Source organism: Ambystoma mexicanum, chromosome 11 (genome assembly GCF_040938575.1).
Source record: "Ambystoma mexicanum isolate Mex_15411 chromosome 11, UKY_AmexF1_1, whole genome shotgun sequence".
Taxonomy (NCBI): domain Eukaryota; kingdom Metazoa; phylum Chordata; class Amphibia; order Caudata; family Ambystomatidae; genus Ambystoma; species Ambystoma mexicanum.
The window spans coordinates 90749656-90775259 of record NC_090934.1 but is presented as its reverse complement, the minus strand read 5'-3'; the positions used below and the strand labels follow the sequence as shown (position 1 = coordinate 90775259).

At 46.9% G+C, this 25604-nt stretch overlaps 1 protein-coding gene across 3 annotated transcripts in view; it reads right to left on the bottom strand.

The window, feature by feature from the left end:
- LOC138503097 (protein argonaute-4) overlaps positions 1-25604 on the bottom strand; it is a 324615-nt gene that overhangs the window by 47435 nt on the left and 251576 nt on the right. For all 3 annotated transcript variants that reach the window (XM_069622601.1, XM_069622603.1, XM_069622602.1), the window contains exons 15-16: positions 18077-18211; positions 5511-5612 (exon numbers count right to left, since the gene is read on the bottom strand). In XM_069622601.1, the coding sequence (XP_069478702.1) occupies positions 5511-5612; positions 18077-18211 (237 nt within the window). The remainder of the gene's footprint in view (positions 1-5510; positions 5613-18076; positions 18212-25604) is intronic.

Here is a 25604-nt window from a genome sequence, read left to right as displayed (position 1 = left end):
CAGACATTCAAACCGCAGTGCAGTAGTCCCCAGATGTCCTCCCTTTTGTACCCACGTCTGAGTCCCAGGAATCCAGGATCTGCAGGACTGCAACAGGAACATAAGCCAGCTGGAACCTCTTCTTCCAACCTAAATGCACTGCCTTGATTGAAGGGTTACTTCCTTTTTTGGTCTGTAGCTGGTCTGTCTCACTGGAGACTTACAGTAGCTGCTTTTCCTGCAGAGTTGCTTTCACAAGCCTTGCAGCTTGCGGCCCAGCAGCGATTCTCTTCTACAAACTCTATATAACATTGTGCAAGACTTTTGTGCTATCCACAAGAAGTGCCTCAGCTCTCCTAGACTTCGTTCAAGTGACATTGGCCGTCCTAGCTCCCTGCAGACTCTTCTGACCCATTGAATTGGTATTTATCTGTCTCTCATAGATGGTACATAAGTTACTTTTATTGCTGGGAAAGGGTCAACCCATATGACATGGGGGGGATTGTAAAGTACTTATCTGTTCAGAGAACTTGTTAACCTGTTTCCTTACCTAACATGTTCCTTCTCCACAAACCTCAGTATTGCATTTAAATGTCAAAAGTGATCAATGTACACAGTGTCCTAACTATTCAAGTCACCTCAGGGTGTAGGAAGCATTTGGGACATCCCAAAAGGGTATCTACTGAACTTAAATCTAAGAGTGTATTTGAAGTGTATTTTATTGTTGCACATTGTCCTTTCTAAAGAAAGCTGATGTTAAAACTGACTGTTCAAAATATAATAATTTTATGAGACAACCTTGAGTAGAAGTTATTTAGATAATTGTAACAGTAAATCTCTATGTTGCATCTCTACAGCAAACAATTACCCATCTTGAGAGAAGTCTGGCTGCTCAGTCACTCCACCAACTTGTGTAGTACAGGCCTATACCAATAGGTGGGTATCTATTGCCAAGAGGACAAGTCTGGTGTCTCTCACAGGGTTACTTCATACAATCTTGCCTAACAAAGGTCAACCTATATTGTTAAAAAGGTATTTGTACCATGCACTGTCACCAACGGAATTGGTCCCCAGGTGGATCTACAAATGAGAAGGCGGGAGGGGATGGGGAGGGGTTAGTAAGGTAAAGAGGGAGCAGGAAAGTGAGAGGTGGTGTCCTGTTGGCAGCCTCAGTTCGGTATACACCGTACGCTAAGCTTGAGTGCAAGTATCGGGTCTATGTCAGTCCTCGTGTGCTGTTAGTTCGGCTTATGTGTTGTTTGTTGGTGTGGTGAAGTGCGTTCGGTTTGCTGTGCGGGGTTGTGTGAGTTAAGTACGCAGAAATGTGAGGTTTTTGGTTAATGGGTTATATATCTGGCAACATTCACAGTATGGCTCAATGCCTACATTTGTGAGTCATGCATAGTGAGAGAGGCGCCCAGGCTTCACAATGTAGCAGGTTACAAACACAATAGACCAGCTCTGTGGTTTTACCTAGATTTGAGAGTCCTGTATAGTGGGAGCGAGGCCTAGGTTTCACAATGCAGTGGGTTGAAATATCTAATACAGTAGGTTTAGTATTAAAGACACAGATGGTTGTACGTATATTTGAGAGTACATTTGTAATGGGGGATTGCCAATAAAGTATTCCCTAAGAGAGATGAACATTCACAGTTCTGTCTTAACAATTACCGCTCCGTCCCAATGTGGCACCATCTAGTTTTGGCTTAAGGCAAAACTAACAGTTCCCAAAAGTGTGATGGAAGCTAGTGTTCACAGTGCTGTCCCAGTGTGGCTCAGTTAGTAATTCAGCAGTCCTCACCCTTGTGGGACTGGTTAGTAATGGATGCCTGGCAAGTTATGTTCTTAGGTAAGGTAGAGTGGCAGGGCTTTCTGGAATAGAGGGATTGCTCTATTCCCCACCCAAGCCACACTTATCTTGGTAGTTGTTGCTGGTTGACAGCTGGCCACTGGCTTCCCCTGCCGACACCTGTAGACCCTGTCTGGAGCTGCCACTGTAGGAGACGCCCCTTTGCCACTGAGACCTTAGCCACAGGGGCTGCACGGGCAGAGGGCTGCCCTGGGAAGGTCAGTTATGACTATCAGATAGCCGGTCAATCGGTCGGGGGGAGTGGAGGAGCAGGGTGCGCAGGTTGGTAGGCAGGAGGATGGTGGAAAAGGACACGGAAATGGGTCGGGAGGGAGAAGGGACCAAGGTTGCAGTCGGGGCAGGGAATTTAAAAAAAATTTTTTTTTTAAAAACAGGCCCAAACCAGTCCCAGGGGCATTTCTACTCACCTGGGTATGGGCACAAAGACAGGGACAACTCTGGGGAGCTGCGGCCAAACCAGTTCAAGGTAGCAGTGACGAGGGGCTAGGCGAAGTCTCAAGAGGCGGTGGGTACACAATGAGAACACATGGGGACTCACAGGTTACACTTTATTTATAAAAATACATGCATCTGTGGGCAAGCGACACTATGAAAAATCACTAACAGGTAGTAATATCACACAACACGAATAGAATACATATATACAGTCACTGGTTGAGGGCATAATACAAATCAAATCCCTGTAAAGGCAAGTACATATTAGATTAACCTATTGTCCACAGAGAGTCAACTGGCCTTTCCTAAATTGTCTAGCGCCTTATGCCCAAAAGGTCAGGAAAGTTACGACAAAGTTTAAAGCTGTAAAAAAAATGAAGGTAGGGTCTCTGGGGTCCAGTGAACAGTTCCAAGGGTTAAGGGGCCATGTATTCTAACTAATAGAAGTGTCCCCAACTTTCGGAAGGCTTGTACCTGAAAGCTATGGTCAAACCAAAGTATAGTAAACGTTTTGCAAAAGTTAGGAGTATAGGGGCAGGTAAGAACCACTAACATACTAACCCACACTCAAATTCGTACCCACACTTGGCAGGTCGATGGAAGAGGGCCTGAAAGTTGCTTTTCCCGCCGCCAGTCGCAGTCCTCGATTCGCAGAGTTGCTGGTTCAAAGTGATCTCCGGTTGGTGTCTTTGGCTAGTGCAAGGACTCCCGGACCAAGAATGCAACAAAACACGATGCAGGACCCTTCTCGGGACTGGACTAGTGTTTGAACGGTGGTCACCGCAGCACAGTGACGCAAAGGGCCTCACTTTTCGCAGTCAGACTTCCCCTCCTATCTCGGGTGCCCTTCAAGCTAGGGTGCTAACATTTCGGCAATGTGCAACAATAAAATACACTTCAAATACACATTCTCAGAGGTTAGTCTTGTAGTGCAAGCTGAGGATCATCCAAGTTCCAGTTCAAAACTTTGAACGGTGACATTGGCAGCATGGTATTGTATTGTTGTATAGTATTCTTTATTTATATAGCGCTCTTTCCCCATTTGTATAGCCTCAATGCACTTTGTGGTTTTAACACCCTGGTGACTGCAGTCAATGCGGTTCTAAGATTTTAGATTAAGAGCTGCTTGAGTGCATTTTCGCCAGCTTAGGACTTGTGGTTGGCTGGGCTCCAGTAAGCAAGCTCAGAGCTGGTCAGCATCAGGACAGTCCTCAGACGCTTCCGAAGGCTCTTCGCAGGGTAGAGAGCAGAAATAAGGAATGGATGCTCCGTCCACACCAAGGGTCGCAGCTCCCTCGCAGGACTGCTGAAGGTCACGAGCAAGACCAGGGTCCACCAGGACAGCAGCAGAAGTTGGTCAACAGGCCTTCAGCCGTGTCTCTGGTCTCACAGCTGGACAGGAGTCTTGGCTCCTTCAGGTTACTACAGTTTCTGAAGAATGGATGCAGGGGTCCTCTTATCTTAAGATAGTTAAGAGCTGAAACTCCCAATAGCAGGACTAACCCCCACACACACCAGTAGTGGTGCAATCAGGACTATTGGCGGGAACATTCATGCATGCCACTCGGACACACTGAAACCACTTTGTAGATTGGGACCAGACAGTCCCAGCCCACATCCTGCCAGCAAACACATAGCCCTCCAGTAGCCCGATAAAAGCTGCTTCTTTCCCAGGCACTGGAAGTCCTTATACGGATTTTCTTGGTCTCACAGGCCATGAAGAAGGCAAATGAACAAGATGGCGAAATGGACAAGCAAAAAACTATGTGGCTAGGCCATGTTTGGACACTAGCCACAGTTAGTAGCCAAACGCGGTAAGGCTAAAACGAAAAGCACCAGAAAAATTGTAAAAAGTCACTGCTGCCACCAGCTTGTCCATTTAGCACACCTAGAGTAGCCAAACTTCCTTTCAATGCTAGTCTAGGGCAAAACAAAATTAGTACCCCATTGTACTGCATTGTAAGAGGCACTGTACAATGATAAGTTATCACAAGTAACAACATTGCTGACAGCCTGAAGAACAGGTCAGGTTCCCCATAACAGATGAGCAAAAGACCGTGAATTGAAGCTTAAGGCTTCACTGCACTGTAAAAAGTGCAGGTCAGGATTAAAAATAAAAGCAAAACTTTGGGGTCCATAAAAAAGGAAAGAAAGGTACAGTAAAGAGAAAGCTTTCTTAACACCTACCACTTTGCTAAAATGGCGGCCTATCTGTGTATTACCGAGGCTGAATTAACAGCCTGCGAATAATGAAGACTAAAAAGTCATTAAAGTAGTTACATTGCCATCAGTCATTCAAGGAATCATGCAATTGTAACCATGTTACCAGGTAAGAAAGGGGATACATTGTAACCCTCAGCACTTTACATGAGATGGGGTGCGCTGGCTCACTATATAAAATTTAAAGGGGGATGAAAATCCTGCATTACTACTTGGGAGCTGTAGTTCACCCACGTACATGAAAGAAATTAACAGAGGAGCCAATAAGGGCAACCCAGTTTAAGCCAAAAAGTTGTAGGACACTAACTTCAACCATACGCTATGGAGACCTATAAAAAGGTCACCCATATAAACAGTAAAAGACTAGGCAAGAAGGGGGAAAAAATCCCGTTCACCTAGGGACAAGGTAAAATAGTTACCTAGTCAAAGCAAAAAGCTCTGGGGTTGACAGAGGTCAGGAAGATTCATCTTTGATCTGAAAATCTTACCTAACAGAAGAAAACTGAATACAGAGATCGCCCAGTGCAAGAGAATTAACACTTGCCTTGGATTTAACTTTAATAGTACTGCTTCCAAAAAATGATATCCATACCTCCCCTACAGTCCCCGGCAACAAAGAGACCTGGTTGATCCTTGAATACAACAACCTAGTACACCTTTAAAATGTTGTTAGCACAACACGATTGATCACAGAGATTGTGATGTAAAATTACAGACATCGCAATATTATGCCTTTTAAACAACAATTCAGTACTTCCCTGAAAGAATGGGAGAGGGAATAAAACCCCTCCAATCTTCTGGTTCTAGCAATTTCTTTTTTACGGTACAACAAACATTTCTTGGTACAATTAAGGGTTACGACCAAAAAACAGCTGTTGTAAACCTACAATAAATTACGTATATCAAGAAGAACTAGAGGCAAACAAAGTAACCAATGCAAGGCCAAACGTTTGTATATGCTCTGAACATTTGCTGTGAATTACTTAAAATTCATCAAGAAAATTACCTGAATACCTGCGTGGCTACAGAGGTAAAAGTCAAACTCAGACGGGTGCGTGATTGTGCTGTCAACTGTCGTTCCAGCTGGTACATTACCACTCTTACCAACCTGTGAACCGAAAAGGAGAAACAGCTTATCGCACCAGTCATTGTTCAAAACAATCTGAATTCACAACAAACAGCAGCCCAGAAAAACAGTGAAAATGTACAGCACAGCAAGCAAACTGCGCTGGAGACTCACAAATGGGATTTGAACAGGTCTAGTATGTATGACATGTATAAAGCTCACACCCATCTGCAAATCAAGGGAGTGCTGTACAAGAGGATGCTCAGGGGGTTACAGGCATTTGCTGCGTTAGCTGAAGAGATGGGATCCACTTCTAGTGCAATTGTGTCCAAAAGGAAGGCAATCCTTCGGTAAGTTTACGTAAGTCAGTCTTGCATTCTTGGATTTACAGAGTGGTGAGCAACAGAGCTAGACAAAAAAGGGGAGTTATTCCAAGCCAAGATGTGCCATCAGGTGGGGTCAACTGGCAACAGGATGCCTCTCTGCAGAGGCCTTCATTACCTGTCATAAGTGCAGCAGCGAATAGGGACAATCTGATGATACCGGGTGGAAGGCAGCAGGCTGCCTGTTTTTTAGTCCTTGCCTGCTTTCATCACTTTCCAGTCTGGTAACATTGCAGCTTGTTATGTTACATTATGTTAGGTGGTTCAGCATTTGTATAGCGCCTTTTACCATTGGCATGATTTCAAAGCACTGTGGGTTGAACACCCTCAGGCACCGCAGGTCAGAGGCATGTGTAGCTGCATGCTAGTACTAGGTGTTGGGTAAGTTTCATGTGTGAAACTTGTTCCTGACCTGTGGCAACCCCAGAACATTTAGCTTGGACTTGGCAATTATTTTACCTTGTCCCCAGGTGGGTGGGAATCTTTTCCCCACTCGCCTATTCTTTTACTTTTTTTGGACTCTTTGGGCTCCCCTGTACTCTTACTCTTAATGTACCTGGGTGAACTACTGTTCCCAAGTGGTAAAATCCTTTTTTTTTTTATAGTGAGTCTTCCTCCCGCTCACCTTATATGGAGTACTGGTGGGATACAATGTATCCCCCTGCTTACTTACCTGTAGCATTTTTGTTAACATTTCATTTTTACTTCAATGGCTGGTGTTGGGGAGAAGACTGAAATGTTCCAATTCCCTTCTACCTTGGAGACCCACAGCTCTTTTTGCTAACGTTAGGAATTTTCGATCCTGGAGAGTAAGACCTTTTTCCCCACTCATGTATTTTTCTGTGATTTGAACTTGTTTCTTTTGACTTTGGAGTCTGACAAACGCCATAGGCATCATCTTTACATTGCGACACAGCACCTTCAGTGCAGTGGCACAGGGAAGTCTTAGATTTCCCAAAGTTTTAAATACCTTCTCTTGGTGAAACTACTGTTTCTAAGAGCAGTGAAAAGAAATTGACTCAACTTACATTTTCTAACTTTCTAGACCCAGCACACACTAGTTTAACATAGGATGCTGGAGGGGTTACTTAGTATCCCCTTTGTCTAGTTTCTCGTGTAACATTTTTATGTTACCCTATCGACAATTAATGGCTAGTGGCAGTGGTTTACTTTTAACTACCATTGTGTGTTTTTAACCACAGGCTGCTTTCGCAGCTGCAGTAAGGCACCCATGGGTGCCCATTTTGTCAAAATGGCGCTGGTCTTTTTTCACCATTTCTTGTTGGAAAGGTCCTTTTTAGATTTACTCTGCGCACCAAAAAAAGGTTTGGTCCCTTTGTTCATTTGGTCTTTGGCGGGATTCACGAGTGAAGCCCACTTCTGGCTCCAGTATGTCTGGCAGGGGCAGGAAGTGAGGGAGGTCCCCGAAACTCTGTCCTTAGTCTCTTTGGTTACAGGAATGCCCGCAAGGGTGATTGGCTGGAGGGCTGTCCTTGGAGGACAGCCACCCTGTTGTGCGAGTGACAGCTAAGCTGCGAATGAATGCGAGAAACCTGCACAAAAGGTGAGGCTTTTCTGCTTGTAAGGCAGAGTGGACCAATGAGCAAAGGATTCCGAAGAAGAGCTTGGAAGAGACGCCTGGTGCAACTTCTGGACCGTTGGTTTGCCTGGTGAAGCCCTGTTGCACTGCTGAAGCTCTGAATTCGCCTAGACCAGAGATAAACTGCAAAAGACAACTTCTCCCCTTGGGTTGGTGGGACCAATCAACCCCAAGACGAGCTCATCTGGAAATCCTCTCTGAGCTGGCTATACTTGCATTGCTGCTGCAGGAAGCAAAGTGCCAGGGAGAGGAACACAAGCACCGAGTGTCTTTGTCGGACCCGAGCTCCAGGTAGATCCTCCGGACTCCCAGGAAGCAGGGCTGACCAAGCCTGAGCCACCTCAACAAAGTACTGGACCCCAGATGTGAGGAAAGTCTGAAGTGGTATCCGAGAACTGCGGTGTTGTCATTTTCTATAGACGCGAGGAGCTGAAAAAGCGAAGTGCCACTCAATTAAAGTTTGCCCATTGCTGCCGCTGACCTTCCCATTCCAGTGCAGGAGCCCCTAGACGGCAGCCTTCTTGTCCCCATGACTGAGGGGGAGGAACAAGAACTGCAGAGCTGTACAGGAACAGAAGCCAGCTGGAACCATTTCTTCTAACCAAAGGTACTGTAACACTGAGGGGACTTATCTTGTTGTGTAGACTTGTGTTCTTAGTCGATACGTGTCTTGGTTGCTTTTGCAGAGCAGTTTGCAGCTTTACCCTTCACAAGCCTCTCAGCTTGTGGCCCTTCTGCGGTTCTTTTTCTACAAAGACTTCTAAAACATTGTACAAGACTTTCTTACCTGCAAGAAAAGCTTCAACTCGCCTAGACTTTTGTTCAATTGACATTGGCTGGCCTGGCACCCTGAAAGACTTACCTCCGACGTTGTTTTTTACCTTTCCTCCAGGAAAGAGTTCATTTACTTGGCATTGTGGGTTAAAAAGTACTTCCCTTCTTCAGAATATTTGTGTAACCTTTGTTCCCAACCCCTTTTGACACCAACTCAGTATTGCTCTAAAAGTACCAGTGATATATTAATGTCCACAGTGTCCTAGTTATTTAAGTCACCTCCGGGTGTAGGAACCATCTGTGTGTATTCAAAGTGTGTACTTGCTGATTTAGAGAAACTAAGTGTATTTTGTAGTGTATATTGCTCCCGTCTGAAGAAGGATTTTAAATAAAATAATGGTTTAATTAAGAAACCTTGAGTGTAAGAGTTTGTTTGAATACTTGTCACTGTGAATCTGTGTAAAAAGGTTCATAGTAATTTTTTCGAATGAAAAAATGCGAGTAATTTTTTCGAAAAAATAATGTCTAAAAAAAATGTTTTCAATACGTTTTTTATTCGAAATGGGGGGATCCCCCCAACCCACCTTTTTAAAAAAAATTTTTGTTTCACCCATTTTTTTATTCCCGGACCCCAAAATAAATATATAATTTAAAAAAAAGGAATTCAACTTTTTCCGACATTTTTTCGGAAAAATGACTGACCACCGTGTAAAAACCCTACTGCTCACGTTGACCCCTCTTGAGATAAGCCTGGCTGCTCAGCCAAACTACCAACCTGTGTAGTACAGACTTCTACCTAAGGTTGGGTTCCTATCGCCAGGAGGTCAAGGTTGCTGTAGTCTTCTAAAGGATACTGCACACAATCTTGACTAACCACATATCTGCTTGGTATTAGGTACCCACCTTTTGGTATAGGTCTGTACTACAAACGTTGCTAGTGTCCCCGAGCAGGGGTATATGTCAGCTGTACCATTGAAATACGCAAATACAAGTAACCAAGTAACACTTACACTCACAGTGTCTGTTATACATAGTTATTTATTTAAGATCAATTTTTAAATAAGCGTTCTTTAAAAAGGCAATTCATTTAACAATGTACATACATTTTAAAATCTTTTTTCAGAATCAGACCAAGTTAATGGATAATCTGGATATGCTTCTTACACAATTCCTACACTCTGAGATTGACTTCAATCACAAGGACAGCAATGGCACTTATATATCACACTAATTATACTTTGCAGATTCTGAGGTTGCAGAAAGGAAAGGTTTAAGGAAGGAAAAGGTTAAATAGGTTCTCCGTATACGTGAGGACAACTAAATCTTCCAATGAAATCTAGACAAGCCTTTCGAAGCAGTAACAGTCTAAAACAAGTTACCACCTATGAGGGACAACCAATATCCAAGTCAAAGGGCTAGAAGAGTCTGGAGGGAGCCAGGACAGCTAAAGTCAATTTGAAAGTCTATGCAGCTGAGCCACTTCTAAGAATCAAAGTCTTGCACAAAATTAGAAACACTCGACTATTAAGCCTGTGAAAAGAGTTGGAGTCAACTCTAAAAGTAAGCCACTGTAATTCCCAACTGAGAAATTATAAGTTACTCACCATAGTGACTAAAGTACTCCTAGTCCTTAGTCCCCTTTCCTCCATAAATGCATGGGCGTCCCTTCCAAGGGACGGGAGATGGAACCTTTTTCAGCAGAAAAAAGGTTCTTCCCCTTTAAATTTAGAGTCGTGTGGCCCAGGGAGCATGTGCTGCCCTGCCTCCGCCGCCACACCTCAGTCCCCATTGACGCGTCGACAATAGATTTAAAATTGCCTAATGACACCAGTATTATAAGGGGGGGTAGGATGGTGGAACGTATGGAGGAAAGGGGACTAAGAGTTTGTTAGACACTACGGTGAGTAACTTATAATTACTCTTCCGTCCCCTTTCCTCCATACTGCATGGGCGATTACAACTGAATCTAGCCCCAGGGTGGTGAGGAGATTCTCCTTCAGCAAATAGGTTCCTGAGAACCACCTGTCCGAAAGCCGCATCAGATCTAGAGCTGGCATCCAAACAGTAATGCTTGCAGAAAGCTGAGTGAGTGGCCCAAGTGGCCACCCTGCTTATGACTTGCCAAGGGACAGGGCGCTGAAATGCGATGGCCGTTGCCTTGGCCCTGACTGCGTGGGCTTGCATTTTGGCTGGAAGCGGCTTGTGCTGGCCCTTGTATGCTTCGTTGATGGCCGAGATATGAGGCCTTGGGGGGCTGATAGCCTGGTCTTGCACCTCTGAAAGTGACAAACAGGGGGTCCGATTTGCGGAAGCCCTTGGCCTTGTCCAAGTAGAATTTCAGGGCACGCCGGACATCCAGGTAGTGCAGCACTCTGCGCTTCGTCCTTCGGACCGGCAAAGAACGTAGGACGGACTATTTCCTCGTTAGAGTGTAAAGCAGACGGCACCTTGGGCAGAAATGCTAGGTGTGTCTGCAGGTCTATAGAAGTTTACATGAATAGAAGCAGCCCGTGCGCGCACACACTCTACCAGTTTTTGGGGGAAAAAAAAGAAGTATGATGCGTTTTTGTTGTCCTTAGCAAAGGTTTATTCATTCATCATAAACAGTTTGCTTCACTTGCCATCCCGTTGGGATAGGAGAAGACTAATTTATGCCACTACCCCACCAGGAAAACCACCTAGGCAAACGTTATGGGGAATTTAAATATCAGGCATACAATTTTTGAGGAGACTGAAGGCAATTAAACTCAAGCAAACTGTTTATGATGAATGAATAAACGTTTGCTAAGGACTACGAAAACACATCATACTTTTCTTCTTTTAAAAGAAAACTGGTAAAGTGTGCGCAGACAGGCTGCTCCTATTCATGTAAACTATATTGTCAGAATCCTGTACAGTCTCAGGCTAAGAATATAGCCATCTGCAGCAACCAGAACAACTTAATATCGAACAACATCCAGGGGGAGCGCCAATACTGCTAAGACTGATAACTTTTTTGAAAAAGTGTCTGCAGGACTACTTTGTCCCTGTGAAAGTTAGTATATGGTTCCGAAGCGACCAGAGCATGGATTTTGCTAACTACGAGGCAAAGTGAGGCCGACTAGTAAGGCCGTCTTGATGGTGACTAGCCCGATGTCCAAGGCTCAAACGGTTTATGAGCCAAGGCACCGAATCCAAAGTTGATGTCCCACACAGTGTGCGGCCTCTTCACGGGCAGGAAGATGCCTTGCAAGCCCTGTCAAATGTTTGACGATAGGATTGGAGGTGGTGAAGGTCCCCTCCTACGAGTTCCTGTAAGCTATGATGGCTGCGAGGTATGTAAGGCAGGTGTCCACCTGCAAACCAGAGTGGGCGATGTGCCCGAGAAGGAGAGCACGTTGTCCAAGGTATATGTCTGGCGGTCTATCTCCTTGGAGTCTGCCCAGTGGCAGAATCTGGTCCATTTACTTTTATACTGGGACCTGGTAGCCTTGCTCCTAGCACCCTGTATGATTTCCAGATTAGCTTGGGAAAGGCTGAGGTGCCGCAGCGTTACCTGCTCAGGTACCATGCTGTGAGGGCTAGTTTGTGGTGCGGGGTGATGTCCCTGCCCACCTGCTGCACCGGAAGATGTGCTGGGCCCGTCGGGAGGTGAATGGGAGGCATCTCCGAGAGGCTGAGTAGTTCTGAAAACCATGGCCTGGCCGGCCACCATGGAGCTATCAGAATGATGTCGAGTTGGCGAGGCTCCTTGATCTTGCAAATCACTATGAATTAGCAGTGTGGGCGGAAAGGCGCAAGCCCTCATGCCGTTCCACTGGAGCCAAAATGCGTCATCCAGGGAGCCAGGGCCCTGAACCTTGAACCTGCCAGGAGGCAAACTGAGGGCACTTCCTGTGCCAGGTGGCAAAAAGATCCACCTGTGGATGACCCCACCTGTTGAAGATCTCCTGAATAACGAGGTAGTTTAGTCGCCACTTGTAAGTGTCCGCTCTCAACCTGCTGAGCCTGTCTGCCTCCAGGTTCGATAACCCAGGAGGTGGACTGCCGTGAGGTAGATGTTTGCCAGGGCCTACTCCCACATGCTGATTGCCAGTCTGCACAGAGGGGGATCTGGTGCCTCCATGCTTGTTGATGTAGTACATGCTGGTCGAGTTGTCCGTCTGGACAACCTTGGCCCTGAGAAGTGGTAGGCCAGATGGTGTTCAGCTCCAACCAATTGATGTGGTATTCCTGCTCCCGTCGGGCCCAGGTGCCATGGACAGAGAGATCGTCCAGGGTGGCTCCCCGCCCTCGAGCAAGGAGTCTTGTGATGGTAGACTGCAGAGAGGGCGGCCGGAAGGGCTTGCCCATCCGTGGGTTGCAGTCCCTGGACCACCAAGTTAGGTTTGGGTGGAGAGATGGAGGAACGTTGATCATCTCGTATTGAAAGCCCCGCTCCTGGTTCCATGAGGCCGCGACGTGCAGCTGAATCCTTCTCAATCTCGTGTGTGGGACGGTGAATAGGACCGCCGCCAAGAGATGCTGGTACCACCATGCAGAGGTCACCTCTCTGCTGAGGAAGTGGGTGGTGGCCCTCTTGATGGCCAAGATCTTGTGCTCCGAGAAGGTATTTCCGTCGGAGGACGTGTCCCCAATGACGCCCAAGAATGTCAGTCTGCGTGGGCTGCAGCTGCGATTTCTTGTGATTGAGCGATAAGCTCAGATCGTGCAGTGTGTTCATAAGGGCCCAGGAAGAGTGGTGAACCGCTTCCGGAGATGTAGCCCTGACGAGCCAGTCGTCGAGGTATGGGTAGATGTTGAGGCCCTGTGCCCTGAGAAGGGCAGCCACCGTATTCATGAGCCTGGTAAAGACCATGGGAGCCGAACTGAGGCCAAAATGACGGACCTTGTATTGAAAATGGTAACCCATGATCCTGAACCATAGGAAAGAACGATGGGGCTGCCATATCATGACGTGTAGGTACGCGTCCTTCAGATCCAGGGTGCACATCCAGCCTCCCTTGTCCAATGTCTCCGCTATAAAACTGGCATAACCATCTTGAATTTTTTTTACGGGTAAGGCGAGGTTGAGGGTGGAAAGGTCCAGCACAACTCTCAGGCCCGCCTGGTTCTTCTGAATGGTGAAAATCCTGGAGTAAAAGCCCAAGCCTCGCTGGGAGGCTGGGACTTCTTCCACTGCCTAGCTCTCTACGAGCAACCGGATCTCCACCAGAAGAGTTGCTGTCCCAACCTGAGGGAGGGGAGGAGGGAGGAGAGGCTGGGATAGTTAAGCGGTACCCCGTGGATACTATGGAGAGGATCCAGGGGTCCATGAAATTCTGGCGCCAGAAATGTGCATGAGAGCAAGCCTGCTCCCTCCGAAGAGGTGCGTCATGCCTACTTTCCCTCGGGTGCTGTCGCAGAGGAGGGGTACTGGAAAAAGCCCCTATACCCCCAGACCCCTTTTTGTTGCTTGCGCCGGTTCTGAGACTGCAAGTGGTCCAGCTGCCTGGATCTCCGTTCCTGTAAGCCGCGGAACCCTCCATACGCATGAACCCTGTCGGAGCACTGGTGTGACTGAGTGTACGACTTGGGTGTGGTCTATGTCAAGATGGATAGGCAGTTTGTGAGCTGTTTTTCTTCTTGTCCAGCTCTTCGTCCGTGGTGGTGTGGAAGAGGACCCCCCAAACCCCCCCTCGAACGGTGGATCTACTATGCGTTCCTAAACATCGTGGTTGAAATTCATGGCCCTGAGCCAGGCTGTCATGTCCGTGGCGATACAGATGGGATGGCCAGAGGTGTTTATCTGGGCCACAGTGGATTCCATGAGGTCATGCGCCACCAGCTTGGCCTCTGATAGCCCCGCCTTAAAACTGGATTGGCTCTGCATAGAGAGTTCAGGGAGAAAGTCAGCAATTTCCTGCCATAACCTCTGGTTAGCGGCAGCCAGCATGGCATCAGCGTTGGCCTAAAATGCAGGGACGCGTTGGAATAGAGTTTCTTGCCTCCAAGATCTTCTCCTTGCCTAATAGAGCCACAGAGGAGGTGGACGACTGAGGCTTGGGGTATAGTGATGCCGCAGCGATCACTGAGGAGTGTGGTGGAGGATGGGCCAAAAGCGAGAGTGTATCCCCCTCCATCTTCCTGTACTTGGCGTCCAGGCGTCGATTGATAGGCTGGGCCGGGTGGAGCTTAAGCCAACCCTTCTTGGCCAGGGAGACTACATCGGTTTGCAGTGGAATCCCCCTTTTGGCAGAGGGGCATTGCGTGAGGACTTCAACCGGAACCCCCTCTGCTGGCTGCTCGACCTCAGGCTGGGGGATGGCCAGGTATTCCGCCAGCCTAGCAAGACGTTTGTGGAAGGCCCTCGTCGAGGATGATGTGGTTGGATCCTCCTCATCCGTGTCCTGCTGAGGTGGAGGAATAGTGGGAGCCGGAGGCTGGGGCACAGGGACCGCAGGCAGGGGCTGGTATGGAACAGCCTGTGGAGTTGGCTGGGGAGCCAGGACCAGCGGCTGCACCGGTGGAAGCGCTTGTTGTGCCGTTAGCATAGTCGGGAGGACTTCCCTGATGGCAATTTTGAGGATAACCCCCATACGAGGTGACTTTAGAAGGCCGAGTAACCTCTCGAAGAACCCCTCTTCACAGGCCGTAGAGGTGGCTGGGGGTACTGACTGGGTAGACTGGAGCTGCTGGAGCCGCTGCATACACTGCCCATATGGACGCAGTGGGAAGCTGCCCTGCGCATAAGAGGGATAGGCTGTAGGCCACGTACCTGGTGAGGCCAGTCCCACCTTGACACTAGTTCTTTGCCGAATTCCTGGGATGGCGTTGGATGGGAGCCTCGGGCTGGCGCAGTGGCCATCTTTTCGAGCTGCCTGCAATGTGTTGCTCGGTTCGCTGGGCCCAGCCTCCTCCAAGACTCTTGCGTGTGGATCACGAGGCCTACCCTGCTCCTCCGGTCTAGGCCCGGTAGGTGTGACACCCTCGACCCGGGGGTTGATAGAGCTGTATTTAGGCGCCCACTCGGATCTACTGCCGGTACTAGGGCGGAGCCCCTCGGATGACAATCTGGTATGAGAACCTTCCGGTCCCTCAACACTACCACCAGGAGGATCCCACGATCCCTCGGTCCGAAGGCCGGTAGCTACAGCAGCCTCGGTGCACGTGCTGGTATAAGGAACTGACCGGTCCCTCCCGTGCAGGTGTCTCCTTGGGAAGGAGTCTCCTTTGTGGGGTGCAATGGAAAAAAAAGGTCCCTACCTTGGGCTTGGCTCGATGTTTCACAAAGTTCTTGAGATCCTCTGGAGGCGACTTCTGGAAGAGCTCCCTCCACCTGGCCAGTCTGTTCTTCCGTGCTTCCGAGGACAGCGAGCCACATGCTGTACAAGCTTGCCAACCATGGTCTGGGCCAAGGCAACGTAAGCTGAGGGCGTGGGGGTCTGAAGTCCGGAAGAGCCCATTGCAGGATGTACACCTGCTGAACCCTGTGGAAGTCTGCAGTGCGCGACGCCCGAGGACCAAGTACCTGAATGATAAAAGACAGACAGAAGAGAAGTACCTGCACATGGAATTACATGGCCGAAGCCAAACCAAGGAGCGCTGGTGAATTCGGCTTGTTCCCGAAGTGGACAAGGGTACCTGGGTGTGGCGCCGGAGGGCTGAGTCAGGGCAGCGCATGCTCCCTGGGCTGCACCCCTGCACGCCTCTAAAATTTAAAGGGGAAGAAGGTGTTTTTCTGGTGAAAAAGGTTCCGTCTCCCGTCCCTTGGAAGGGACGCCAATGCAGCATTGAGGAAAGGGGACGGGACGCAAGAGTAAAGCAAGGCTAAAAGCAATGAGGTAAGTAGCCCAAGTCTAAACAGTACCTCTGATTTGAAGAGTGGTGCAGCTGGATACGGTCTTGCTACAGCGGTGCAGACCCTGTGTTCCCGAGCCTCCATCGTGGGGACAAGAGGGAAGACATCTGGAGGGCTGCTGCGGCAGTACTTTGGGTGGATATGGGGGGCAGGGGGAAGGTTGTTGGCAGCTACAGTCTCTTTAAGGTTCAGTGGCACTTCGCAGTTTCAGCACTTAGTAAACAGCACCGTCACGGATCTCAGATACTGGTTGAGCTTCCTTCACTCCTTGGGTCCTGCACTCTGGCGAGGGGACTAGAGCTCTGGTCGCCCTGCTTCTGAGGGTCCTTGGGAGACTCCTGGAGCTTTTAGCCATATTTCAGACATTGCACTAGACTACGGATTAATCAACCCCGGGCATTCTGTTCTTGTTAGGGAAAATTCTCAGAAATGTGCTAATTCCCTTTTACCTTAGAGACACCGAGCGCTTTTGCTGGACTTTTAATTTTAACCTGGAGAGAGACCTTTTTCCCACTCAAGTATTTATTAATTGATTTGAACACTTTCTTTTGAGTTTGACAAACTCCATATGCATCATCGTTTTACATTGTGTCACAGAGCACCTTCAGTGCAGTGACCCAGGGAAGTCTTCCATATTTCCCAAAGGTTTAAATACCTTCTCTGGTATAAACTATTTCCAAGAGCAGTGAAGTGAAATAGACTGCTTACATTTTGTAACTTTCTAGACTCAGCACACACTTAAAATGGGGTGCTGAGGGGTTACTTAGTATCCCCTTTGTCTAGTTTCTCATGTAACATTTTTATGTTACCCTTTTTACAATTCATGGCTGGTGGCAGTGGTTTACTTTTTCCTACCATTGTGTGTTTTGACCGCGGGCTGCAATTGCAGCTGCAGTAAAGCACCCATGGGTGTCCAATTTATCAAAATTGCCTCAGTCATCATAAAAAGACTATCCTATTCTGTGAGTGTGGAAAAAGGTTCCCACACACAGGTGTAAGGAAATATCACCCACCAGTTAAATAAAAGGATTCTGGAGTTGACACAGGTCAGGAAGATTTGTCATTACTATGAGAATCTTATTTAACACCCAGCAACACTGCACAGAAGGCCCCGAGTGCTACAATAATAAAAATTGCAGATGCCTTAAAGGTTGAAGGAAAGCAGGACTCCAAAAAATAACAAAAAAGGGTTGAAAAAGGATCCCAAAGGTAAAGTAAAAGAATTGAGTGTGGAAAAAGGTTCACACTCACTCCGGAGAATTGGTAAAAACCCAAATGTCCAGCAAAAACATGGTGGGGACTCGCATCCAGATATTAGATAGAATTTCATTTTTTGTGTAATAAACATTTGCATTCATATCACAAAAAACACATTTGTCTCCTGACTTTGCCTACACTATTAATCTTGTTAAATGACGATCGCTATATATGTTTAAATACTGTGTGGACAATCTTACTTCATCTCCTTTGGAAGTTATCTGTACCCTATACTAGTTGCCCGTTGCCCTCCACACGCCCCCCCCCCCCAAGAGTAACCCTTACTGCTCCGTCAAATCCACACGCAAAAGTTTGGCTTGTGGAAATAAGGTGGTCCCAGCTATTGGTCTCTCTAAACTATATACTAAAATTAATTTAACCTCCAACCTCCAAACAATTCTTGCAAACCGTTCCCATGAAACAGATTTTCAATGGTTTGCAGAGGTGAAGAGAAGCTAAGCATAGAAAAGTCACTTGTGCTGTTTGTAAATAAACAATCTGGAAAAAACGAGCGCCCTCACATGCTGACTCAATCGGAGGTTAAACTAGCTGAAATACACTGCCAAGCCATTAGTGCATGGCCACCACGCTTCTGCAGCAAAACCACCACCATACATACAAAGTGCCAGCCCGGTGAGAGTGTGCATTTAAGCAGGCCATGACTAACACTTACCCGTTCAAGTTTGTCGGAACAGAAGAGTCTAGTGTGATGCCTTTTCTGCACAACAATGTAGGTTATTCCAGGTCTGTAGTCTTCTTCCAGACTGATGCAGGCCTTGCGAATGGCCATCAGTTCAGGCCAGGCAACCTAAGCAGTAACAAGATGGAATTGGGCTTTGTTTAAACTGTTAAGATGCCTTTACATACCTCTAACACCAACATCTAGATTTCTATGCAAGATCACATTACACACAATTTTTGTTCAAGAAACAGGTGGTATTTACAACACAGCAGCCTCGGGTCCATTTTTACTAACTCCTTTATCAATTCAAGTAATTCTGTGGCGTGAAAGGGAGGAATACAGTGCAAGCCTGCAATTAGTTGGTGTAGAGGCGGCTCAAGAAACAGACATCTAGCAAAAGTCAAGCGGCTCCTTACATGGAGGCTGAGTCGAGACTATACCTCACCTTTCCCTCAACCTTTCCTTCCAACAGAGCATATTAGTTGAAAACAATGGTTTTAAAAACAGAAGCCAAGCACGGTGAAGAGTAACTTACTAAATAGCCACAAAACATCTTGTACAAGGGATTCGCAGGCAGACAGGTGGAACATATTTTAGGGGAGTCAGAAGATTAGGGTACTTGGTATCCAGCAGCAAGAGGGTAATCCGAGACCACTTCAGCAAAAACTATTAAGATGTGTTAGGACAGTTTTTCTGAAGTCCAACTAAGGGCTTAGCAAAACAATGCAACTTGGTATAAGACTCCACCCTTAGTATAAGGCTGTACCACCCGAGTATATGGTAGCATAGACAGAGCTGCCAGTTTAGGAGGGCGCGGGCTGTAGAAAGTACACTGAACATGTACAGCAAGGATTCAAATAGAAACACTTACAACCAGAAGTATTACACACAAAAAAGTTTTATTATAAATACAAGTTGGCCAAGTTAAGTCTTAGGGTAAGTAGTGGTCATAGTCAAACATTTATAAAAACACAACACTCTGAAGTTACACAGACCTAAGCATAAAACCTTTCAGAATACCTAACAATAATTCTAAGGAAGTCAGACCTTTTCATACACTTCGTATAGGCCACACCTATTCATGGTGAGTGAAACGAATAAGTTCCTTTTAGATTACTTTCAGTAATACAAGGGTAGTAGACACTGTCAGTTATGCAGCGACACTCAAAGAATTAATAAACAACCCAGTTAAGAGGATACTTTTCTTAATTGTGGAACACAGCTTCAAGGAACAGCATTTACCTATCAGTACTTTGAGGATAACAGTTATTCTAGGTAAGACATTTTTGGTGCAATATTCAAAGGCAGCTTCTCAATTCAGTGGAACATAGTCTAAGATAAGCAAGAATAGTTCACACTTATCTAGAATTGTACCAAGCAGACCAAGGTTAGCTACACCAACAGTATACTTTATGAAAAAAGGCACACAGCTATTCTAGCAGGTAAAGCCTAAGGATGTAATATACGGTTAGGTAAGATTAGTAATGATTAATCTTCCTGACCTGTGTCAACCACAGACCGTTTTGCTTTTACTGGTGTATTTTTCCTTATACCTGTGCGAGTGGGATCCTTTTTCCATACTCGCAGAATCTTTGGCTCCCTTTTACCTTTTATTTGGTGAAGCCAGCACACCCCCACCTTATGTGGAGCGCTGGGGAGACAATACACCCCCCTTCACACTTAAACTAACAATTCTGTTACAGGGACAAGCTTACATTCAATGGCTGGTGCCAGCAATGGCTTTTACTAATTCGGTGCACCTTTACCACGGGCTGTGTTCACAGCTACAGTAAAGGTACGCAAGGATGCTCATTTGACCAAAATGGCCAGTCTTGTTTTTTTGCCATTTTAGTGTTTGTCCTTTGGTCTTCCTTCCCCGGACATCCAGGGTGGAAATTCCTTTGTGAGATTTCCATCTTCGCGGGAATCCCCTGCACGCCCCCCGCCCAGGCTCCAATCTGTGAAGGCAGGAAACAAGGGAGGAGTCCAAAACTCCACAGCCCTTTGTCTTTCTCCTTGCCCGAATGGGGACAAATCCCAGTGGGGGGCTGGCTGTCCTGATTGGACAACCAGACGGAAACCTTGTAAAATGCAGGGAGAGAATGCAGAGGTTGTGCTGTAGTTATTGTTAAATGCTCAGAACCTGGAAGAGGACGACAAGTCAACCACTGGAACCGACATCGAAGAAGGAAAATCGGCTGAGATTTTCAGCGACCGGAGAGCCTTCTGTGTAACCTGAGCCTGCTGTAGCCCTTCCGACTGATCGACCAGGGGACTCTGAAAACAGAGACCACACTAGCCTCAAGACGACCTGCATTTTGAGCCATCCCACGTCGTGCTGCGATCTTGCGGGCTGCAATACCCAAATACCACAGTATCTCAAGCCATTGTGCGGTGCACAGTCTTCCGAATTCCAAATCTCGCTGAAACTTCGTGGGCTGGATCTTCAGAGACGCTAATAGATGCAAAAAAGTCCACTCATCAGAGTGCTGGACCTTTGTAACAACGAGCTTTCAACCACGATATTCTGTCTTCTGTGCTCCTGTAAGAAAGGCACCAAACCCATAGAGCCGCATCCAGCTGTGAGGAAATACTTACTTGGCGCCTTCTCCGTTGATCCCTGCTGTAAAGTCCCTTCCATGGTCCTGTTTTCAGTCACAACAAGGAATCCACCAATTGGATTTTTGGTTGCAGATCCTGAAGTCCTGCTGCAAAATCTTTAATGCTGAGGTACTGTGTTGTCTTGGGTATGTACTGACCTTAAGTCTCTTGTGATTCCAGCGAAGTGTGGGGCGTTTCCTGTGATTGGGAGGCCTCTCGTCCAGCTCACCCAGTTCCACTGCTAGAATCCTCCTAGGGTGCTTTCTTTGAAGCCCCTTGTTAGGCAAGATTGTATGACGTACCCTGTGCGAGATTGCACCAGCCGTGACCCATCTGCAATATTTAAACCAACCTTTCGTTTAAGCATGTACTACACAAGGTGGTAGAGTGACTGAGCAGCCAGGTTTATCTCAAGAGGGGTCAATGTGAGCTGTAGGGTTATTACACAGATTCACAGTGACAAGTATCCAAATAAACATTTACAATCAAGGTTCCTTGATTTAATCATTATTAATTTATTGAACAGTCAGTTGAATACGCCTTCTCCAAGAGGGAGCAATATATTTGTAACAAATAGACTTCAAAATACACACTCAGTTTCTTTAAATCAGTTATTACCCATTTGGGATGGCACACATTCTTCCTACACCCTGAGGTGACAAATAACTAGGACACTGGACAATAATACATCACTTGTACATTTAGAGCAATACTGAGGATAGTGTTGAAGTTGGGGGAATAAAACAATGGTTACAAATATTCTTAAGCAGGTAAGTACTTTATGAACCCTCCAATGCAAACTAAATTAAGCCTTTCCTGGGGAAAGGTAAAGCACAAAGTCAGAGAAGAGTTTTTCAAGGAGCCAGGACAGCCAATGTTAGTTGAGCAAAAGTCTAGGTGAGCTGAAGCACTTCTTGCAGGTAGGTAAAAAGTACTGCACAATGTTTTAGAAGTGTTTGTATGAAAATTAAATCACTGTATGGCAACAACCTGGGAGGCTTGTGAGGGGCAAAGCTGCAAGCAACTCTGCAAGAGCAACCAAGACAAGTCTCCACTGAGAACTAGCAAGGCTACACAACAAGAGGTAAGTCCCATTAGCTTTACAGTACCTTTGGATAGAAGAAATTGGATCCAGTGGGCTTCTGTTCCTGTCTAGCTCTGCAGATCCTGTTCCTGGGCCTCAGACATGGGGACAAGAGGGAGGACGCCTGGGGACTCCTGCACTACGAATGGGAGGTCAGCGGCAGCAGCAAGGGGAAAAACATCAGATCAGCGGCATTTCGCGGTTACAGCTTCTCACGACCGTCACAAATAGCCCCACTGCGGTTGTCGGATACCTTAATGGACTTTCCTCGCATCTGGGGTCCAGAACTCTTGAGGTGGCTCAGGCTTGGTCAGTCCTGCTCCATGGGCGTCCGGAGGATCTTCCTGGAGCTCGGGTCCAACAAAGACTCACTAGATTCTGGTGTTGCTCTGCCTGGCAATCTGTTCCTGCAGCAGCAGTGGAAGAACAGCCAGCTCAGAGAGGATTTCCAGATGAGCTTGTCTTGGGGTCGATTGGTCCCAGCAACCCAAGTTGAGAAGTCGTCCTTTGCAGGTCTTCTCTAGTGGAGGCGAATTCGAAGATTCAGCAGTGCAGCAGGGCTTCAACGAGCAAACCAACGTCCCAGGAGTTGCAGCAGGTCTCTCTTCCAAGTTCTTCTTCGGATTCCTTCGTCCAGTGGTCTACTCTGCCTTCCAAGCAAAAAGCCTCGCTTTTAATACAGGTTTCTCCCATTCACTCGCAGCCTAGCTGTCAATCACAGCAGGGTAGCTGTCCTCCAAGGTCAGCCCTCCAGCCAATCACCCTTGGGTGCATTCCTGAAACCATGGAGACTAAGCACAGGGAGTTTCGGGCACCTCACTTGCTTCCTGTCCTGCCAGACAAGCTGGGGCCAGAGGCGGACCACACCAGTGAATCCTGCCAAAGTCAAACAAAGGGACCAAACCTGGTTTTGCGCACCGAGTAAAGCTCAAGAAGCACCTTTCCAGCAAGAAATGGCAAAAAAAGAAGACCAGGCCCATTTTAACAAAATGGGTACCCAACTGTGCTTTACTGCAGCTACAATTGCAGCATGCGGTGAAAACACACAATGTTAGGAAAAGTAAACCACTGCCACCAGCCATTAATTGTAGAAAGGCTAACATAAAATTATTATATGAGAAACTAGACAAAGGGGATACGAAGTAACCCCTCATGCACCATATGGTAAAATGGTGTGTGCTGGGTCTTGAAAGTTACAAAATGTAAGTAAAGTCAATCTCACAGCTCTCGGAAACAGTAGTTTATCAAAGAGAAGGTATTTAAACGTTTGGGAAATCTAAGTGTTAAGCAGAATTGCAGGCAGTACCCTCTTGGGCCACTACACACAATTAGGACTACAGGTGTTAGCCAAACCAACCTTTGGTATAAGTCTGTACCTCACAGTCTTTGGTAGCGAGCTGAGCAGGCAGGCTTATCTCAAGAGTGAATGTGAACAGTACAAGTAGTTACACAGAGGTGGGTTTAGGCTCTAGGAGTGGAACCTGCCAGTGCTGAGCTCCAATTGTATTGTGATTGTGATTTGGGCAAGATCACAGGAGCGGTTTTGGGGTTTAGCCTAAGCCCCAGTTTGGTGAGTAGGAAAAAAGAGGTTTGTTGCTCCCGGCTGTCTTGTTCGGAGTTTGTGAAATAAATATTTGTAACACCCTGGTTAGTACGAATTAGTTCGTTTATTGTTGGTGTTTTTCTTGGGTGATTTTTTCATAAATACATGTGTTTTTGAGAAACACTATTTGGAACTTGACGAGCAAGTTTTGGTCAGCCGACAGGTGTTTCGACCCTACGGTCATTCTCAAGGCTGAATATTCAATGGTGCCCAGTGTTGAGTAATTCGTGACAATTTAGTGACATGTTACATTATATTCAACAGTGGTGTTAAGGTGATGTGCAATCATAGTGACAGGTAATGACATGACATCAAAAAACATTGATGTGTCGGTATAAAGAAAGTTTGCAATTGGAAGAGAAGAAGGGAGGAAGAGCAGAGAGAAGTAAGTAGCTGGTTGAAAAAGTACTGATGGTAATATAGATTGAGGTAATTGCCTCTTACCAAAATAAAAGGTTGCTGTGTGCCCTCAGTGGGGTTCTGTAGTAATAAACTGTCCTTAAGGCAGTCCTGGCTCCTGTTGGGCCCTAGGGGGAATAAAGATGGGAGTTGGAACTTACATGTGGGCATTGCCCCAATTGATCCCCCCAAGTTCGTCAAGGGTCCCTTTTGCACGGTAAAGACATGTTGGCTGTGGTCATTGCACATGAGCACTGTGGAAAAAACATCAAGGGCTTTTCTTGAATAGCCTTTGTGTGTTCCCAACCGATGTGCGTGTTTGCTGTTGCAATTGCAGCATCATCTAAGTATGGGGCTGTTAAGTGGTTGGCCCCAGGCTGTGATGTTGGCTGGGGTTGTTGAAATGGATGGTCTGGGATGTGCATCAGGGGCTCTTAGAGAAGTGCTCCTGTGTGTTCCCAGCCATGTAGAGCATTGAATTTCATATCCTAGTTGTTGGAAAGGATTGAAGATAATCATTGGATATGGCGCTAAATGCTAAGCACTGTCCATGGGTTTGCATATGCTTGTTGTCCCTGGGATGGGCGGGGAGGCTTACCTGTATGCTGTCTGGCGTCCCAGGCGGTGCTCTGCTGCTTCTGCACACCGCGCTGGGTGCCGCCATTAAGAGCTGTTAGTTTTCTGTTGACTCACGTTAGTCTTGGATCGCGCATGCGCGATGGTGTAGTGTCTTAGCGCTGGTCCTGGCGCATGCGCGTCGCAGTACGCGACTGCGCACGCGCCGCAGATCAGTGCAAGACACTCACAGAGTAAAGCTCTTGACTTAGAATTAGATGCAGGGGCTGGTGGGCCCTAGCCAGTGGGCTGTTTGGAAGATAGGGGATCGCTGGGGAAATAGAGTTAATGATGCGGTTAGGTGTTGAGGTAGTCTGAGGGTCAAGGGTGTGAAGTGTGTTAGTATCATAATGAGTATGATGGTTTGGGCCATACATGGGGTGAATTCCCCTTGGTGAAGTGAGTCAGTTGACATGGGTGCGTGTAAGTGGCATCACTTGCATCATGCCCATAGTTGGGTCAGTAATTTTGAATAAAAGGTGTGTGTGTGGCATGGTCTCTTGTTGGGCCGTGTCTACCCAAAAACCAAAGGTCATGAGTCCCTATGGGGGTAAAGGGATAGGAGGAAAGAGAGCAGAGGAGGTTTACAGGAAGAAATTTAAATCATGGTCTTTATTAAGGCCATTTTTCACACATCTGAAATGGCAAATTAAACGTGCTTGTCTCAATTTTTGGATTCGGTCTCCTCCTCTTGGGCCCAGCTGGACCGTCTTTAGCCCGATGAACCTTACGTCACTCTTGTTCTCCATTTGGTGATTCTTCTGCCAGTGGTTTGCCGACGGCAGTTTGGGGTCTTGGGAATATATACTATTCATGTGCTCTCTAATCCTGAAGCGTGTCTCACGGATGGTGCTGCCTATGTATATTTTATTGCAAACACAGATAATTGCATATATCACAAATTTGCTTCTACAGTTGATGTGCTCAGTGATGTTGAAGATTGGGCAGCCTGAGAATTTGGCACATTTGGTCTGGGTTGCATGCTTGCAAATTGAGCATGTCCCGCATTTCGTGAAACCAATTGGTGTCAGTTTACTGAGCCAGTCCTGTGCCGTGATGTGTTTGTCTGCAAGAAAGGAGGGGCTCAGTAAGGTCCTTAGGGTTGGTGCTCTGCTGTATGACATGCTGGGATATGTTTCTAGTTGCGGCTTGATGTGTTCATCCATGAGTAGTCCCCAGTGCTTTCTCAAAATATTTTGGAGTGCATAGCTGTCTTT